Raw genomic sequence first — 20,093 nt, 5'->3', positions numbered from 1 at the left:
CAATCATTTCTGTCAGAACCATCTTCCTATATCTATCCAAAACTAACTCACAACAAATATTTTAAGACTACCGGAGAAAATAAACAAAAATCCTCACCTACTGCATCCACTTGCATCCACACAGACACAGAGCACAGAACAAACTACTCCAGGAAGGTAGAAATTCAAGCCGCCACACACACACACACACACACACACACACACACACACACACACACACACACACACACACACACACACACACACACACAGAAGGTCTTGTCACACCGCTCCAATCTTGTCCCATACCTTAATTAAGTTTAGGGCCTTCCGGACTCGGCAAGAAGACAGGAGGTAGCCGCAAAGGATCTATGGTCCCCATTGTACAAGACAGCTCTGAGGAAGCTCAGACGATCCTTTCGTATTTTTTTCCTTTTCTTAGTAGACGTCTTCGTCTTGGAGAGGATTTAACCCATTGTTGAATGTAGGGAAAGGCGTACTGACTTTCTTTCATTTGTCTGCATGGGACTGAGTCGTGGGAAAGACATAGTGGGAGAAGTTGGACGTGAGAGAGAGAGTGTGTGTGTATGTGTACCACAATGAGAATGTGTGTGTGTGTGTGTGTGTGTGTGTGTGTGTGTGTGTGTGTGTGTGTGTGAGTGTGTGTGTGTGTGTGTGTGTGTGTGTGTGTGTGTGTCTGTGTGTGTGTGTGTGTGTGTGTGTGTGTGTGTGTGTGTGTGTGTGTGTACGCGAGCTGATCCATCACTTGTATAACTTACCCAACTCCCTTCAACCACAAAGCTTTCCCCCCCTTACCACACGGAGGGGGGGGGGGGGTAGAAAGTGGTGAGAGAACGCACACAGAAATGCAAGCACGCAAAGAGGAAACAAGCACGCACACATAAATACACGCACACTATGTGAACGAGAAAAATATAACGTCAAATAAGATTCTCAGGGGAAAATGGTCACGGGCAATAAAGAGCCCATGGTCAAGTATCAGACGAGGCAGCACAGGAGCATAAGGAGGGAAACTTGAGGTTACACATGTGGTAACAAGGCTTACAGTCACATCGTTAATCAAGCTTCGTTTTAGGAGCAGATAAAGTAATATAACAAATAGTTTCAGAAGCAGACACGAAACTCTTATTTGAGAGGCTCAGTAGCTAGTCCGAGGACTCTGCTTACACATGTAGAATAGTATGTTTATGTGAGTACACACACTCACTTGCGGGATCCAAGAGTCAAAGCTCGATCCTGCAGGCACAAATAGGTGAGTACACATACGGGTGGTACATGCAAAAGGGTACACAGGTGGAGTACCCAAATGAGCTACTGAGACATTAGAAAGAACATTTTCAGTGTCAGAGTAGTTAGTAAAAGGAATGCTCTAGGAAGTGATGTGGTGGAGGCTGACTCCATACACAGTTTCAAATGTAGATATCAATGAACAAATCCACATCTGAACAAATTCAGTCGATTAAGGCAGCGTCTGGGATGCTCTCGGACGCAGGTTCAAATCCTCGTCACGGCCCTTGTGGATTTGTTCATTTGATGCATCACCCAACTGTGAATTCTGTGCGTAGATATGATTGAGCTCGAGAAGCTCAGGAATCTAGTACACCAGTAGATTGACGGTTGAAAGGCGGGACCAAAAAGCCAAAGTTCAACCCTCGTAGCACAAATCGGAGAGTATACACACACACACACACACACACCCACACCCACACACACACACACACACACACACACACACACACACACACACATACACACACATACACACACACACACACACCCACATACACACACACACACTTTTTACGACACGCCATAAACGAGACGCCGCTGACCGCATCTGGATTAAGGGTTAGTGCCCTGCCGACCCACTTATGTATGGTTGACCGGCCGCTCAGGGAACCATATATTTTTCTTTTTGTTTACAAACTACTTTTCTTTCCTTTGACATACGAATTCCAGAATAAATGAAACTGCTGAAGGCTTATATTGGTCAATACGAGGCAGCTCCTATTTATATCCGCACTAACTCATTCATGTCTAACCTACATTTTAAACTATCCAGCAATCCCACGTCCATTATGTTACGTGGTAATTTGTGTCATAAATCTACAACCCTGTCTCCCAACCAGTATTTACCCAGGATATACATTGACTTGCTTATTAAAATGAAATTATCTTTTTAATCAACTGCTTCATGTGTAAAACTAATTTTGAGACGAATTTGATATACGATTATTTAGATTAATTTGTTATCTACCTATTTGAATGCTCATTTGTCATAGAAGAATATATATATGTTTTCATATTTTCTACTGCATCATAGATGCCTGCCTGACCTTGGAGAACTTTGTTAAATGTAATTGTTGGTATGGACGTGTTATGGAGATCTGTTATGCAAATTCTAGTGCAACTGAATACTTATCAAATAACGTATTAGAAGGGGTATATATTGTGTATGTGTGTGTGTGTGTTTTACTATTTGTGCCTGCAAGATAGAGGTGTTAGCTCTAGGGCCCCGCCTTTCTAATCGTCGGTTGTTTAATATAATGACTCCATGGCCTGTTTCTCCTTTATCACCTACATATATCTCTCACACATTTTCGTAGGATTCCTAGGATGTAGCCCGTAGCAGCTGTCTAATTCCCAGATACCTACTTGTAGGTGAGCAAGAGCACCAAGTGAAAGAAATTTTACCCAATTGTTTCTGCCTCGACCGGGAATCGAACCTCGGGTCTAAAGACTACGACCTCCGAGCCCTGCCGATTTGAATAATTCTATTAAAAAAATCCTCTTATACCCCAAGAGAACTGTCCGAGGACGGTGTAACAATATATATTATTAAATATTTAATTATTTAACTAATCATTCCTAGCAGGACGGGTGGCACTGGGTAGGAGAGCGGCGAGGCGATGCTCACGGAACATCATCTTCAAGGTCGAGGAACCAGAAGCCTGTTGCTTCGGCCAGCCACGTGGGCCACCAACAGGCACCCATCTCTATTCAGGGGCGCCTACAAGAAGCCTTCACCCACTCCTCTGTCCTTAGCCACTCTTCTGCCCCTTCTCTACCCGGGGACCCCATCAAGCCCCCCTTCTTTGCCTAGGGGATATCAACAAGCACCCTTCACGCCTTTCTTTTGCCTAGGGTAACAACAGGCACAATTCACCCCCCTTATCTTCCCAGGGGCCACCAACAAACACCCATCCTCACCCCCCGCTTATACACATTTCTTTGTACCTAATGCTAACTGTTCCCAATAAGTAAACTAGGTGGAGTTATGATATATAAAAGTCATGATAATTGTTATCGGTTGCATATATATATATAGGGCCTAATACATATATATGTTTATAGGGCCTAACATCTTGAGCGGAGGAACATCAATTTGTGTAAAGCCAAGAACATTTACCCTACACTGCAAGACTTCAACGGAGACTTCAAGACTTCAAGACTTCAATATACAAAAAGAGAGAGAAGGAGAGACAGAAGACAGTCGAGTGAATAATGGTAAGAATAATATGAAACAAACGGAGCTTGACTTACCGAACTGACTTCTCATCCAAGGGTAGAGGGGTGAGGGGAGGGCTGAGGACGCGTTCTGCTGCTGCTGCTGGGGCTGCTGTTGTGCACCCCAGCCCTGGTGGTCCTGCGCGGCCATGTGCAGCGAGGTGTCCTGGGGAGGACCACCGTTGGGGTCCATGCCCGGGGGCTGTTGCTGTGGCTGTTGTTGCTGTGGCTGCTGGGGTTGCTGAGGAGGCCCCTGCCCCGCCATCTTGCAGGAGGGATATTGCTGCACGGGCGGGGAGGCCTGCTGACCCATGCAGGTGGGCGCGGCGGGTGAGGGGTCGCGGTAGTCGTGGGCGTCGTGGGGCTGCATGCCGTGCGGAGTGTGAGGGTGCTGAGGGGTTTGCGCGTTGTAGTAGTTGTTCATGAGTCTGTCGTAGGGCGGGTAGCGCGGGTAGCCTTGTTGGGTGTAGTACGGGTGTGTCGGGGGCATCCGGGGGTCGTACTCCTGGCCGCAGTGCCCCCCGCCGCCCCCACCCCCGCCCTGGCCGCCCGGGTATTCATCGGGCGGGTGGGGCGGCCGGTAGTCCGGGTAGGCGTTGTAGTAGGAGGACATGTGGGACATATCTGGGGCGGGCGGGTAGGCCGCCAGGGGGGCCGAGTTGGCAGCCACGGTGGTGTGTTGGGGGGGGGCGTCAGGCAGCCCGCCGGCCAGCTCGCAACCAACCTGCGGGGAGAGACACGCGCGTTAGTTAACACTGCACGCACACGTTATCACACGCTATAATATATCCAAATGTAATTAATTACCAAAAGTTACCAATTCTTCTTCAGTAAACCCTAAACATATAATTCCTAAGGTTAACAACACCCTGAACCACTACGTCGCGGGCTCGGGTGTATCCAGCAGCACTCTACACTACTCACTCTAGCAGGCAGGGTAACAAAGCGTAGTCAACGAACTATATATACAGCCAAGCACCAGTATATCATTGCCCTCTAGGACGCCACCAGGCAAGCACTATGTTATGACAGTCATATAAGCGACTCGAGCGTCAGCACACTACGTTTCAAGCGTAACAAACAGCGTCAACACTGCGCTTCTCGGGCGTAAAAAATATCGTCTAAACAGGGCGCGTCTCGAGCATCAAAACAACGTCAACACAGCGCGTCTCGAGCATTAAAATGTCAACACAGCGCGTCTCGCGCGTTAAAATATCAACACAGCGCGTCTCGTGCGTTGAAACAGCGTCAACACAGTGCGTCTCGTGCGTTGAAACAGCGTCAATACAGCGCGTCTCGTGCGTTGAAACAGCGTCAACAGCAGCGCGTCTCGTGCGTTGAAACAGCGTCAATACAGCGCGTCTCGAGCATTAAAATGCCAACACAGCGCGTCTCGTGCGTTGAAACATCGTCAACACAGCGCGTCCAGAGCACCAAACCCGCGTCAAAACGCCCACATTAACACTCACTCTGACTTGCACGAGTCACCCCTTACCACACAGAAAACAATATGTACAGAGGTAATGTTAATATGATATATACACAGCCATTAGACACATCCATACCTGTTATACTTGTCGATATGCCTCTCTCGCTAATGGCGCCTTCACCAGTGTTTTATTGTCCTCTTATTTGAAACTTATCAAGATAAAAAAGGCAAATACAATTTTAATTTTAATTGAAACAAACACGATAATTAACTACTAGAAAGTGAAGGAGAGTGAGTGGAGGAAGAAGAATGGAGAAGGGAGGGAGTAGAAGAGGGAGAGGATGGAAAAGGGAGAGAGTAGAGGAGAGAGTGAAGGAGGGAGAAAGTGGAGGAGAGAGAGCAAAGAAGGGTGGGAGAAGAGCAATTGAAATATTGGTGGAGAAAGGGTGGAACCATGTGAGGGTTTAGAAACATTAGGAATAAACAGCGAGAGAGATAGAAGAAAGAGCGAAATATAAGTGAAAAAGATCAGAAAAGGAAAAGACAACGAGTGTGTGGAACACATAAGCAAGGAAGCCAAAGATGAGAGATGGAAGTGGAGGTTGACAGAGTGATGGGAAGGGAAGGCAAGAGATAGGGAGGAAGATAGGAAATACCCATCCACAGGCTGGGCCATTAACCACAGCCATGGCACGCAGATGGCAGGAGTCCCACTGTGTAGAAGGGCGGAGGAAGGCAGGAGGGAAGAACAGGGGAGGGGAAGGGAGGCAGGAAGAGACGACAATAAAGGAAGAACACAGAAAGAAGAGGAAACAATAAAATAAAGAAAACAAACGGAGGAAAATGCAACAAGAGAAGGCAACACACAGAAAGGGAAAGTTGAAGAGGGGGAGACGCAGAGCAGGAAATAAATCACGGGCTCACGCAAGAACCCGTTGGTTCGGACTCGCGCGCAAGCACACGCGCGTGCGGGGAGAGGGGCGCCACGTGCCCCCAGCTGACCGCCCAGTAAACACCCGCTGTGTGTCAGGGTATTAATGGTGGCTGAGCACGGGATGGAGGGAGGGAGGGAGGTAGAGATGGAGGGTGGACGTAGAGATGGATGATAGAAATAGAGATGGAGGGTGAAGTAGAGATGGATGATAGAAATAGAGATGGAGTATGGCCGAGAGGTATAAAAGAGGAAAACAGAAACAAAACAGATAAGAAGGTTGAATGAAGAATGTATATTGGCAGAATCGAAGAATAACGTAGACTATATAGCGAATGAAAATGGAAGATGAAAAATAGAGAAATAAGAGGGCAAGGGAGAATAAAAAGGGGGAGATAAATGAGGTAATGGGGGATAGGGAGGGGAGGAGGGACGTCCCCCCCCCCCTAGTTGACCCTTCCATCCACCCCATATGCCTATTATTTTTTTTTTTTGGTATTCAAGCTGCACTAAAGATTATTGGGAAATATAATTTTTTATAACAGTTCTCATTTACATACTCAAACACCGACATGCGGCACGCGCGTGGGCTGCACGCAAACCCAGTCACATGTGTACGCAATTGTGTTAGGGCATGTACGCTTATTTAAAAAATCTGAATATACATGCGCTCACAACACTCGCAAGGACACGCAAATTTATACACACACACACACTCACACACACACACACACACACACACACACACACACACACACACACACACACACACACACACACACACACACACATACACACGCACACAGGGACCTCGCGGCTGAATGGACAGCGCTCGGGGGTCGTAGTCCTAAGGGCCCGAGTTCGATTCGCGGCCGAGGCAGAAACAACTGGGCAGAGTTTCTTTCACCCTGATGCGCCTGTTCACTAAGCAGTAAATAGGTACCTGGGAGTTAGACAGCTGCTCGAACCCACCCCTGACAGCTGACACCTGAGTTTCTTTCACTCTGATGCTCCTGTTCACCTATCAGTAATTAGGTACCTGAGAGTTAGACAGCTGCTACGAGCTGCTTCCTGGGTGTAACAAAAAGGAAGGCTTGGTCGAAGACCGAGCCGCATGGATGCTAAGCCCCGAAACAACCTCAAGATAACCACCCAAACAACACACGAATCTTAACTCACCTAAGTCTAATCTTGTATGATCTAACCTCAATGCTACTTGAAAGTGATCCAATTTGAACCAAAGTTTAGAAAGAAGTTCAAGTTGAAGCTGATTTTCGTATTAGCTTCAGGGCGATCCAGATATATATTCGGTGTACTGGGAAAGCTTGACACGGTGCGCGGGTACGATTCTCACTCTCGTCCATAATTCGCTGGCTATTATATTATCGATTTACAACCATAGGCTGACGCGCATAATTTTTCACAGGCAGGGGGGGCCATTACATGGGGGGGGGGGAGGGGTCATAACTTGGAGGATGGGGGAAGAAGAACATAAGGGAGGCTCCAAATGAGGTGAAAGTAGAATGAGGGAGAGATAGGGATAAGGTAGATTTTAAAATATTGGGAGAATAAAGACTGGGAAAGTTGGTGATAAATTTGAGTAGGAACGATAGTTAAAAAAGAATCTGAGAAATATACGGAGGAAAATTGTTATTATCTTATAACCAGTAATCCTTTCCCCGACTCGTAAAATAGGAATAAACAAATTAACTTTCATAATATTACACCTTAACATAGACCAGAAATAAATTTTGACGCACAACCTGCTGCCAACTGAATCCCTTCACTAGGTTCATTCAGGAGTTAGGAAGACCCAGCGATAAGCGAATGGTACTGATAATCTTGTCGGCTGTACAACATGGTATCCGGTTGAGTCTAGCTTAAATACGCCCAAGGCTTCAATCTCAATCTTACTCGAAGCTCTTGCAAGTGCAATTCAGTAAAACAGACTTTGCTAGGAAAACCCCTCAAGAGCCCAAATAAGGACGCGTTAAAAATGTTTTACATAGAATAAGTTTAATCAGTGTTAGAATTCGCGACTTTGATGCTGCATACTTGAACACTCAAATACACCAAAAAGCACAAAACGAAGACTGGAGAAGACAGAAGCTTTCTGCAAAGATAAACGGAGGTAACTAAATTTAACCCTTAGAAGAAAGGAAGAAAAGAGAGAGGCCATGATTCGCACATATAAAATACCGATGAAATAAAGGTTACCCTATTTCGATAAATATTTCTCTAAATACCCTAAATAGGAGTATCGATGAAATATGGGTTACATCCATTCGAATTTTTGAAAACAAATAACGCAACATGTAAAGAGGTAGGGAGTTATCCCATTAGACGAACCAAAGTTAGAGAGGAAGAGCTAAAATTGTGTTCTCCAAGCATATGGAGAACATATTCCATATTCCAAAGCATATTCTCCAAGTTCTCCAAGGGAGTACAAAAGTACACAAAGAAGCATACAAATACATATTAAGAGATGCACACACACACACACACACATGCTCCCTGTTACCTAGCAGTAAATAGGTACCTGGGAGTTAGTCAGCTGTTACGGGCTGATTCCTGGGATGTGTGTGTGTTAGGTGTGGAAAAAAAAGTAGTTAGTAAACAGTTGATTGACAGTTGAGAGGCGGGCCGAAAGAGCAGAGCTCAACCCCCGAAAGCACAATTACGTGAATACTAAGTGATTACAATTTAAGCAGACGAGCGTTCCAGGACTTGCCAGTCCAGAACTACAGACAGGAGACGCCCATATACAACAACGGATGTCATAAATAAAAACCCAAAAGTGGGCGGGAAACGGAAGGGTCCAATAAAGTGGATACCAATTACCTGGGATACACAGACACCTCTCCCTTTACTCTCACCCCCCCCCTCTCCACCTCCCTCATTCACACACTTTTACTACCTCTAATCAACTCTTTACTTTTTAATTTTGCCCTTCGTTGAAAGCCTTCACATTCACCCTCTTTATTCCCACTTAATTCTTCTTCTTCCATGTTTATTAAGCAATTTTCAGAGTCCTTCTTCTTCATATATATATATATATATATATATATATATATATATATATATATATATATATATATATATATATATATATATATATATATATATATATATATATATATATATGTGTGTGTGTGTGTATTTTCATTTTTTTATCACAAGTAGTAAACGGTAGGACAACTTCTGACTCCAGCTAGCAGGGTGGCAGCTTTCCCTTCCTTTAGCCCATGGTAAGCCTTATCCTACCTGTTTTCCCTGGAACACGACCCTGGTTAACTACCAGGTTCCCAATTACTGCTGGGTGAACAGGGTCGAACAGTTTACAATTGGCACCCTGTCTATCCTCCCTGGCCAGAACTCTATCCTCCTTGGTCAGGACTCTATCCTCCCTGGCCAGGACTCTATTCCTCCCTGGCCTGGACTCTATCCTCCCTGGCTAGGACTCTATCCTCCCTGGCCAGAACTCTATCCTCCCTGGCCAGAACTCTATCCTCCCTGGCCAGGACTATCCTCCCTGGCCAGAACTCTATCCTCCCTGGCAAGGACTCTATCCTTCCTGGCCAGGACTCTATCCTCCCTGGCCAGAACTCTATCCTCCCTGGCCAGGATTATCCTCCCTGGCTAGGACTCTATCCTCCCTGGCCTAGAACTCTATCCTCCCTGGCCAGAACTCTATCCTCCCTGGCTAGGACTCTATCCTCCCTAGCCAGAACTCTATCCTCCTTGGCCAGGACTATCCTCCCTGGCTAGGACTCTATCCTCCCTGGCTAGGACTCTATCCTCCCTGGCTAGGACTCTATTCACACTGGCTAGGACTCTATCCTCCCTGGCCAGGATTCTATCCTCCTTGGCCAGGTATCTATCCTCCATTGGCCTGGACTCTATCCTCCCTGGCCAGGACTCTAATCCACACCAAATCGGTCTCGAGGCCCAGGGGCAAGTATTACCACTATACAGCTACTGGCTGTAATTTTCTGCCCTTTCTAAGACCTCCTACCCACCCTCACGGCTTTCTTATTTTCTTTTACACTCTTATGATTTAAGGTTGTCTCCTCAGGTTCAGCCCCGTTCGTTTCTCATTCCTATTTCCTTCCGCCAAACTCGTCCTGTATTCCTTTATTTTATTATATATATTGTAATTAGCTCACTCTGTACCAAAGCTCCCCAACATAATCCTGCTTTTTTCCGGAATGTTTAGCATTTTTTATCCCCCCCCCCTCCCTCCTCACTCACCCAAATAAGGTTCCTTCCCCTCATCGACTCCCTCATCATAATTCTCTACCTCACGACAAATAAGCGTCTTCTTCCCCTTCACTTCAGTCAAAAATTCCCCGCTAAACTAATTCCCTATCACACAGATTAGCTACCAATTTACTTCATGCTCCTCGTAATCCCTACTACACTCCTGCCGCACCCCCAGATTTTCCCTCAAACATTCTTCTTTCACCAAACACTCTCCAGGAACGTTCGTACTCTCCCCCATCCCTCACAATATTTAATTAGTCTCTGTTTAGCTTCCAAAATCCTCACAAATTTTTATTCCTTTCCTGAAAAAAATTATCATCAATTACCCAGTCTTTCCTTATAACACCATGATACCAGGCCAAGGCAAGGTGAAGGGCATGAGAGGTCATGACACCATGCCAGGGGGAAGGTGAAGGTCCTGAAGGGCCATGACACCAGGTCAGAGGGAGGTGAAGGGCATGAAGGGCCATGACACCAGGTCAGAGGGAGATGTAGGGCATGAAGGGCCATGACACTAGGTCAGAGGGAGGTGAAGGGCATGAAGGGCCATGACACCAGGTCAGAGGGAGATGTTGGGCATGAAGGGCCATGACACTAGGTCAGAGGGAGGTGAAGGGCATGAAGGGCCATGACACCAGGTCAGAGGGAGGTGAAGGGCCTGATGGGCCATGACACCAGGCCAGGGTGGGGGGGGAGTGAAGGGCCTCAGGGGCCATGACACCAGGCCAGGGAGAAGAAGGGCCTCTGGGGCCATGACAACTCCTGTGTTACTTGTATGTGACTTGCATGAGCTGACGCGTCGCCAGTAGAGGGTGTCACGTCATAGCTGATCAGCTGTCATCTCCTGTCAGTCGATCTATGCATGACAGAACACATGTGCAAATCCATCTTGAAGCTGGAAGTATGGCTATTTGTATTTTTTTAACATGTATATAAGGATTACAGACATTTATCAAAAATCAAATGTTACATCACATGAAAAAATATTATGCGTACTGGAAGGAGTTTTGAGTAACATACACAAACACAAACCATGTAAAACGGACGGAGCAGATAAGCAGAGTAGATTGGGGGGTGGTATTATCCTGGTGTCAAGATTACTTGAAGCTCTCAGCCGATCTTCTTACTGCCACCACCACCACCACTACCACTAGCACAACCAACACCACTAACTAGGTGTCGACCGCCGCTTCACTACTCCCACACCGCACTAACCACTAATGGCGCTTAAAACACGTGGGTCGCGGCTGGGGAATCAGTTTTCTATGAGGCACACGAAGTTGCAGAGTGAGAGAGCACCACCCTACCAGCGAGGGTCAAACTCCGCTCCGCAGGCACTTATCCGCTCACTCTCTTGACGGCAGTGGCACTCACTGCTCGCGTGCATGGAACGATCTAGTGATAGGGTTCCCGTATATGCGAAGCAGCACACTAAGACGGCACTAATTGGGTTGCGGTCAGAACATGACTGGTGGGGCGCGCGCGTGCAGGACCAAAACAAGATCACGCACTCCAGCACGTTCCTGGCACGGCCGGGGTGAGAGGGGGGGAGACGGGGGATGTCTGGGTGTTAGGGAGTGGTAGGGGAACCCCAGTGGTCCGGGGGTGAGGGAAGTGGGTGAGTTGTTAGCGGCAGAGGGAAACTGATACACACATACACAAACCATGAATGTCGCTCACGAATCATTTCCCAGTAAGAGATTATTTCGTTAGTAACTAAACGACTCTTAGGCTGCATTATTCGACAAAAGGAAATTATACTTGGGAAATGAGAAATAAAATGAACGAATGACGTCAGCCGGAGCTAAATTCCCTGGAGGCATGCGGCAGCCCAATGTCATCAGCTCGTCAGCCAATCAGGGATTCCCACTCCGATACGTCACGTGGCATGGCGCGGTCCGAAAGGGCTTTATTTTGCCTTTTTCGATTACGCACTTCCACAAAATCAGGAACTCGTAAATAACACCTAGAGATACGCAACTTGACGATACAAAAAATGTCCCGTAAATGTGAGTGATACGCTGAATGGTGTCGACAAATCAACTCGAGGTGACAATGATTTGGTTGCTTGTGTCATATGTGTTAGTGAGTTTGCTTCCTGAGATATGAAGCATGCATATGGGTAGGCAGGCGTGTCATCAAAGGAGGTGTGTGTGTGTGTGTGTGTGTGTGTGTGTGTGTGTGTGTGTGTGTGTACTCACCTAATTGTGCTTGCGGGGGTTGAGCTCTGGCTCTTTGGTCCCGCTCAGTGTGTGTGTGTGTGTGTGTTTACTAGTTGTGTTTACTAGTTGTGTTTTTGCGGGGGTTGAGCTTTGCTCTTTCGGCCCGCCTCTCAACTGTCAATCAACTGTTTACTAACTACTTTTTTTTTTTTTTTTTTTTTTTTTACACACCACACACACACACCCCAGGAAGCAGCCCGTGACAGCTGACTAACTCCCAGGTACCTATTTACTGCTAGGTAACAGGGGCACTTAGGGTGAAAGAAACTTTGCCCAAAGTGCGGGAATCGAACCCGCGCCACAGAATTACGAGTCCTGCGCGCTATCCACCAGGCTACGAGGCCCCCTACGTGTGTGTGTGTGTGTGTGTGTGTGTGTGTGTGTGTGTGTGTGTGTGTGTGTGTGTGTGTGAAAGATTAATGTATACACAATGTGCGCGCACGTGAATAGAAAGCTTTCATGTAACATAAAAAAAATAATGCTCGTGTGTGTATTTAAGGCGGGTGTGTATATGGTGGGTGAATATACATAGGAGGCGTCTATGTACTGGAGTGTATATATGAGGGCATGTCTATGTGTGTGTGTGTGTACTCACCTAGTTGTACTCACCTAGTTGTGCTTGCGGGGGTTGAGCTCTGGCTCTTTGGTCCCGCCTCTCAACCGTCAATCAACAGGTGTACAGATTCCTGAGCCTATTGGGCTCTATCATATCTACACTTGAAACTGTGTATGGAGTCAGCCTCCACCACATCACTTCCTAATGCATCCCATTTGTCAACCACTCTGACACTAAAAAAGTTCTTTCTAATATCTGTGTGTGTGTGTGTGTGTGTGTGTGTGTGTGTGTGTGTGTGTGTGTGTGTGTGTGTGTGTGTGTGTGTGTGTGTGTGTGTGTGTACTCACCAAGTTGTGCTTGCGGAGGATGAGTTGAGCTTTGGTTCTTTGGTCCTGCCTCTTAACCGTCAATCAACTGGTGTAAAAATTCTTGAGCCTACTGAACTCTATCAAATCTAAGATTTGGTAGAGTCTAGAGTCAAATCTAAGATTTGATAGGCTCTGAAGGCTCTGTATGAGTGTGTGTGTGTGTGTGTGTGTGTGTGTGTGTGTGTGTGTGTGTGTGTGTGTGTGTGTGTGTGTGTGTGTGTGTGTGTAGGGCGTGTACAGGGGCAAGGATCAATCTAGTCAACACAATCGGAAAGGCAGTACCGTTTTTTTGTAATACTTTCTTTATTGCCCTTTGTACTCCAAGGCTGTTCCGAGTTTTTCTCCCCTTGTCCCTATTCCCTTCCCGCCCCCTTGTCCCTATTTTTTCCCTATACAATTTCTCCCTTTACAATTTTCCCTTCCTTTACATCCATTTATAGTTGCCCTCAAATATTCCCGCGTTTTATTAGCCCATTCATGAATCCGAGCAAAGATCCACATAAGGCGCTTTGATTCCAGAAATCACAATCGCCACTTCCATCGATGCCTCAGCGTCAAATGCGACCCGGTACCGACCACGAGTTCAAACATTCTACCTAACAATCAAGTCCCAATCAAATGCTTCAAGTTTGTCCACTGTTTGTTTTACCGTTTAGCTAAATTCACGCCCTCAAATCGAAGCACATTAAAGCCCCACATTCCAGCATTACTTCCTCCCAACGACAACAAAAGCGAGAAAATGAAACAAAATTAAAAAAAAAAAAGGTAGAAAAACCCAGGAAGGTTAACAGGCCAGTTAGCTGCGGTTTTTGAGAGTGGTTGGGACCCCGTGATGGAGTTTGAAACACCCTGCAGCAATGGAGGCCTAATGAAGTTATTCGATTCTCCGTGGCTTTCACAGAAGAACCCCCCCCCCCCCCAAACCTCCACTTTACCCCAGTCCCACCTACTCCCCCCCCCCCAGCGATAAAGAAAACGTGTCCCTGGCATATTATTCGTCGTGGATGAGATGTTTCCGATAATATGAATGAGAATGATTAATGATCGTGGCTTCCCTATGGCAGCGTTGAGCAGTCGGGGTCATGTACGGCGTAGAATGAGGGCTTCTGGTGTAGAATAATGCTGTCTGGTGTAGAATAATGCTGTCTGGTGAAGAATAATGCTGTCTGGTGTAGAATGATGCTGTCTGGTGTAGAATAATGCTATCTGGTGTAGAATAATGCTGTCTGGTGTAGAATGATGGCTGTCTGGTGTAGAATGATGCTGTCTGGTGTAGAATGATGCAGTCTAAGCACTGTACAATAAGGTACACTGGATATGCCTTTGCACATGTTTTATCACCTTACTTACCGCACGAAGTGCTGTTTCTCCAAGTTTCATAATAAGTTAATAAACGTTCAAAATCGATTGTTTTCCGTCAATGATGCTGGTTATCTTTGAGATTTATCTTGAGGTTATCTTCAGGTGCTCACTTTGCTTTTTGGTCACTTTTTTCCAAACTCGGTGTTATCAAATGTCACACAATATTGCAATATTGATCGGCCAATTTAAAGTAATTAGCCCCCCTATAAAATGGTATAATAATTAGGCTTTCCTATTTTTGTCACTTCACGTAGACACACACACACACTGATGCGAATCCAATTTCAGTGTGGAAGCCACAGAACGGTGCTTCAGGTCCGACGAGTCACAGGAGGAGGCCACCAACTCTAGCGGTCACGATGGAGAACCTGATTCTTTTATTCCCTTCCCTCGTCAACATGGTCGGCCATCGGTCGGCCATCGGTCGGTCGGTCGGACCGTTCGGGTTTGCGCGGGCTCTTTTGCCTCAGCCACTATTGCCAGTTCCTGTCGACCCAACTCTCTCATTCATAAATGTTTATGTCCCATATATCAAACATGGAATTGTATATGAACGCTATATGATATTTTTAATGAGGACATGAGCTAATCTCCACCAAAATGTCATTAATATTCCTTGAAATACGATCCTCATTTTTAAGTCGAAAGGCTTCGTCAACAAACCCCGATCTGGTATCAGTGCCACTCCGTCAGAGGATGGCGCTTGGGGATTTTTACTCGTCAACGCCCCTCAAAAACGCTAAGCCACGAGAGATCAGGATCCCCACGAAGACAATACACAATATTCATCCCGTGATTGGCCCGCTGCCGCCGATAAAATACTGCCTGTCGGGCCGCGGCGGAGAGATACGGGGGAAAGTTTTACGCTAAGCTACAAGTTGGTCCAAGTTTTGTATACATGGAGACCACAGCAAGACACCACAGGGCTGGTCACGCTAGAACTCTACCCTTCTCTTGGTCGTCATCTCTTATTCTCTCGTTTCCTCTACACACATGCCTTATCCCCCCGTCGTCTTCTGTTCCATTTTGGATTTCTCATTCATTCTTTCCCTTTTGTTTTGCTTCTCTAATCATCCTTTACGTCATCTTATTCTCTTCTACTACTTATTAATTTTCTTCCTACTGTCTCCTACTTAGTTCCTTCATATTCTTCGTTAATTATCCTGGTTTCCTTCTATTTGTATTTTTCCATTCCTTCTAAATTTCATGTATTTCCCCATCTCTTCGTTATCATTTCCTAACGTAACTATACCTGTTCTCCTATTTTCCTCGTCATTGTCCTTTGCTTTCCCTTTTTTCTTCGTCCCATTCTAGTAAATGTTCCATTTCTCTTCATTTCATTTGTTTTTGTTCCTTTTTTCATCGAACCCCAATCAGCCTTATTCTTTTATTGCATTCTTTGTTTTTTTTGCATCAGTGTTCGCATATATTTTATGTAAAACTTTTTTTTTCATACAGGTGGGTCCAAGAACTGCTGACTCATGTTAGCAGGCGGAAAGCTTTCCCTTGCCGTTACTGAGATGTATCCATCTGTAGTGAGGAGTGGAGCTTAGGAATCATAGCTAAAACGAGAAATATTTCTTAGCTGATTGAATTATTCGGCGGTGGGGAGGTGGGGGTAGGGGCATTTGCTAAAGTTGTACCTGCCCTCACGTGCTAGTGAGGAATGGGTTCCGTTTCTCAATATATATTTTTTTTAGGGGGGGGGAGGGGTTGGTGGAGAGGTTGTATGTCTGGCGCCTGGCATTTCCTTGGTGTATTGTGGGTTGATCTCAACTGCTGGATGTTACTCCTGCTGCTGCTCCTCTTCATCAACGTCTTTAATCCACTTTCTGGATCACAACTCCATCCACCCCTCTTATGTCCACTCACAGGATGAGTGGCGCTGCCAAATAAACTCGCCCCTCGGGGCAATTTTTTTTTTTAAATCCATCCCCCCCCTTCCCCTACCCTTTGTTTTCCTATCAATATTTTTATCTTTATGATCTTCCAACTTCATGCCATTTTCTCCTCATTGCATCCTTCTCCTTGCTCCTCTCTTTCTACTTTCATTAACCTTTGATTTGTGTATCATTCCTTATAGGTCCATTGCCCTCTCGTTGACTATTCTTGTTCTTCCTTGACATTCTCTACTCCTTAGAGGCACCCTGCCATTTTCTGCTGCCCTTGCCTGTTTCACGTTTCTCAATCGTTCCTCATTATTCCAGTCTTTTCTCTTCCACTTATCCTTCCCGTCCCATCTCTTCTTTTCCCTAAACACTTTCTACTTTTGCAGTCCCCTAATTTCCCTCTCCTACTCTTGAGTTCCCCCTTCATCTCTTCTTCCATCCCGTTTATCTCCCCTCCCCCTCCTCCTCCTCCTCCCTTAGGGCGTGAGAAGCTGTGATCTGGCAGTTACCCGCGGCCATTTTAGTCATCAGCATCACTGTCGTTATCGTAAGTTACCGTTGGGGGGTGTCGCGTGCGGAAAGGGGAAGCTGGTGATGGGGCAGAGGGAGGGGAAGAAGGGGGGTGGGGGTGGTGCCAGGGCGCTCGAGGAAGAGAGAGAGAGAGGAGTGGCACTTGGCGTTTGTGTGTACATTCTTGTGAGTAATTCCCTATCATAGGCTAAAGAGAGCGAGGCTCTTGTGCCTCGTCTACGTAAGCTTAGGTGCCAGATGCATTTAACATCTCCCGAGGGTCTTATCGTACTTGTTAAGGAGGTGAGGCTCCACCAGATCTGCCGCTTGCTTTCCGGTAACACATCATTTGAATACATCTTCACTCACACATTGTAAAACACTCAGATAAACAATATTAAGACAAAATTGGAAACTAAAAGTGAATCAGAATAGCAGGAGAGTGAGATTGAACTCTGGAAAATAGATAGGGTGTCGTAGGTGATAAAGGTAGGGGTGGGGAAAGAGAAAATGAGGGAGGGAATTGGGGTGGGGCAAGTTGGCAGGATAAGAGAGAGAACATTATGATATAATAAATGATGGGAGAGAGAGAGAGAGAGAGAGAGAGAGAGAGAGAGAGAGAGAGAGAGAGAGAGAGAGAGAGAGATGTTGAAAATGTCAAATATTAACCAATAATATGAATACACACACACACACACACACACACACACACACACACACACACACACATACACACACACACACACACACACACACACACACACACACACACACACACCCAAGAGACACACACACCCAACAGACACCCAACAGACACCCAACCTGCCCCATCCCCTGTCAGCCCCCCACTAAGTACCCACCTAGGGCACCCTCCCCCCACCCACCCCCCTCCCCCCACTCACCCCCCTTCTCCCCCTCACCCCTCTCCCCAGGACCTCCCTTCTCCCCCATCCCCCATGCCCTCCCTTCTCCCACATGCCTTCCCGTCTCTCCCACCCCCATGCCCTCCCTTCTCCCCCTCCCCCCTAAGCCCCCCACTCTCCCCCACCCCACCTAAGTCTTCCCCTCTCCCCCACTCCCCTAAACCCTCCCCTCTTCCTCACCCACCTCAGCCCTCCCTTTTCCCCCACGCCCCCCAAGCCCTCCACCCTTTTCTCTCCCCCCAAGCCCCCCCATCTCCCCTATCCCCCACAGCCTCTCCTCCCCCCATGCTTCCCCAACCCTCCCTCTCTTACCCACCCCCTGTACCCTCCCCCTCTTATCCACCCCCTGTACCCTCCCCCTCTTATCCACCCCCTGTACCCTCCCCCTCTTATCCACCCCCTGTACCCTCCCCCTCTCCCCCACCACCCCCTGTACCCTCCCCCTCTCCCCCACCACCCCAAGCCCTCCCTCCTCCACCAATCCCCCCGTGCCAGGTCCCCCCAGCTCCCACTCACCCCAGATCCCAAAGGTCCCCCCCAGAAAAGAAGCAGAAGAGAGTCAGTTTCAGGGTGATGTACTCGAACATAGATGGGATCACAAGCAAGACAAGTGAACTAAGGGAAAGAGCACAAGAAGTTAACCCAGATGTAATCGGACTCACTGAAACAAAACTCTCTGGAATCATAACGAATGCCGTGTTTCCCCAGGAGTATACAGTAATAAGGAAAGAGAGGGAAGGTAGAGGAGGAGGCGGAGTGGCCCTACTCATGAGAAGGGAATGGAGTTTTAAGGAGATGGCCATCCCGGGCTGTGAGGAGTTCAGAGACTACATAGCAGGCACCATAACAATGGGAGGACCAAGAATAGTAGTAGCAGTAATATACAACCCTCCACCAAATGACAGGAGACCCAGTCAAGAGTATGAAAACAACAACAAGGCAGTTAACACTATAATTGAGAGGGCAGCCTCTGCTGCCTGTAGAAATAGATCCCACCTGCTCATCATGGGCGACTTCAATCACGGAAAGATTGACTGGGAGAACAAGGAACCGCATGGAGGCGAGGATACGTGGAGAGCCAAACTATTGGAGGTGGTGACAAGCAACTTTTTAACGCAGCATGTCGGAGAACCCACAAGGATGAGAGGCAATGACGAACCAGCGAGACTCGACCTAGTCTTCACTCTGAACGACTCCGACATAAGAGAAATCGGTTTTGAGGACCCAGTAGGAATGAGCGACCACAGTGTACTGGTGTTTGAGTACTTGATTGAAGAAGGGTTATTGAACTCGAGGAGGGATACCGAAACCAAAAGGTTAGCATACCGAAAGGGAAACTATGAGGGGATAAGAAAATTCCTAACAGATATAGCATGGGAAACAGAGCTCAGGGGAAAGACGGCCCAAGATATGATGGATTACATCACGCAGAAGTGCAAGGACGCAGCAAACAAGTTTGTCCCAGTCCAAAAGGAAAACAGAGAAATGAAGATGAGAAACCCATGGTTTAATCAAAGATGTAGGCTAGCTAAGCAGCAAAGTAAAAGGGCATGGAGAAACTATAGGAATAACAGGACACTGGAGAGCAGAGAAAGATACCAGAATGCCAGGAATGAATATGTCAGGATGAGAAGAGAGGCAGAAAGACAATACGAAAATGACATCGCAAGCAAGGCAAAGACTCAGCCTAAATTGTTGCATAGCCACATTAGGAGAAAAACAACAGTAAAGGAACAGGTTATGAGATTAAGGATAGGGGCGGAAGGATTCACTACAAATGACAAGGAAGTGTGTGAAGAATTGAATAAGAAATTCCAGGAGGTCTTCACCTTAGAACAAGGAGAAATTCCAGAGGTAAGTGAGGGAATAGCTAACCAGGAACCACTGGAAGAGTTTGAGATTACCAGTGGGGAAGTAAGGAAGTGTTTACTAGAGTTGGACGTGACGAAGGCTATAGGCCCAGATGGAATCTCCCCTTGGGTTCTAAAGGAAGGAGCAAGAGAACTGAGCCTACCACTCTCCATAGTGTATAACAAATCACTGGCAACAGGGGAACTGCCAGATACTTGGAAAGCAGCTAACGTAGTCCCGATATACAAGAAAGGGGATAGACAGGAGGCACTGAACTACAGG

The 20,093-nt window shown here is 46.8% G+C and overlaps 1 protein-coding gene across 1 annotated transcript in view; it reads right to left on the bottom strand.

The window, feature by feature from the left end:
• Positions 1–20,093, bottom strand: part of LOC123761479 (homeobox protein Hox-B7-B-like) — a 206,030-nt gene that overhangs the window by 58,470 nt on the left and 127,467 nt on the right. Inside the window, exon 2 of the mRNA XM_069314443.1 lies at positions 3,544–4,231. Coding sequence (XP_069170544.1) covers positions 3,544–4,129 — 586 coding nt within the window. The 5' untranslated portion in view covers positions 4,130–4,231. The remainder of the gene's footprint in view (positions 1–3,543; positions 4,232–20,093) is intronic.

The sequence above is a fragment of the Procambarus clarkii genome, chromosome 7, assembly GCF_040958095.1.
Source record: "Procambarus clarkii isolate CNS0578487 chromosome 7, FALCON_Pclarkii_2.0, whole genome shotgun sequence".
Classification (NCBI taxonomy): domain Eukaryota; kingdom Metazoa; phylum Arthropoda; class Malacostraca; order Decapoda; family Cambaridae; genus Procambarus; species Procambarus clarkii.
This window is presented reverse-complemented; position numbering and strand designations above follow the sequence as displayed.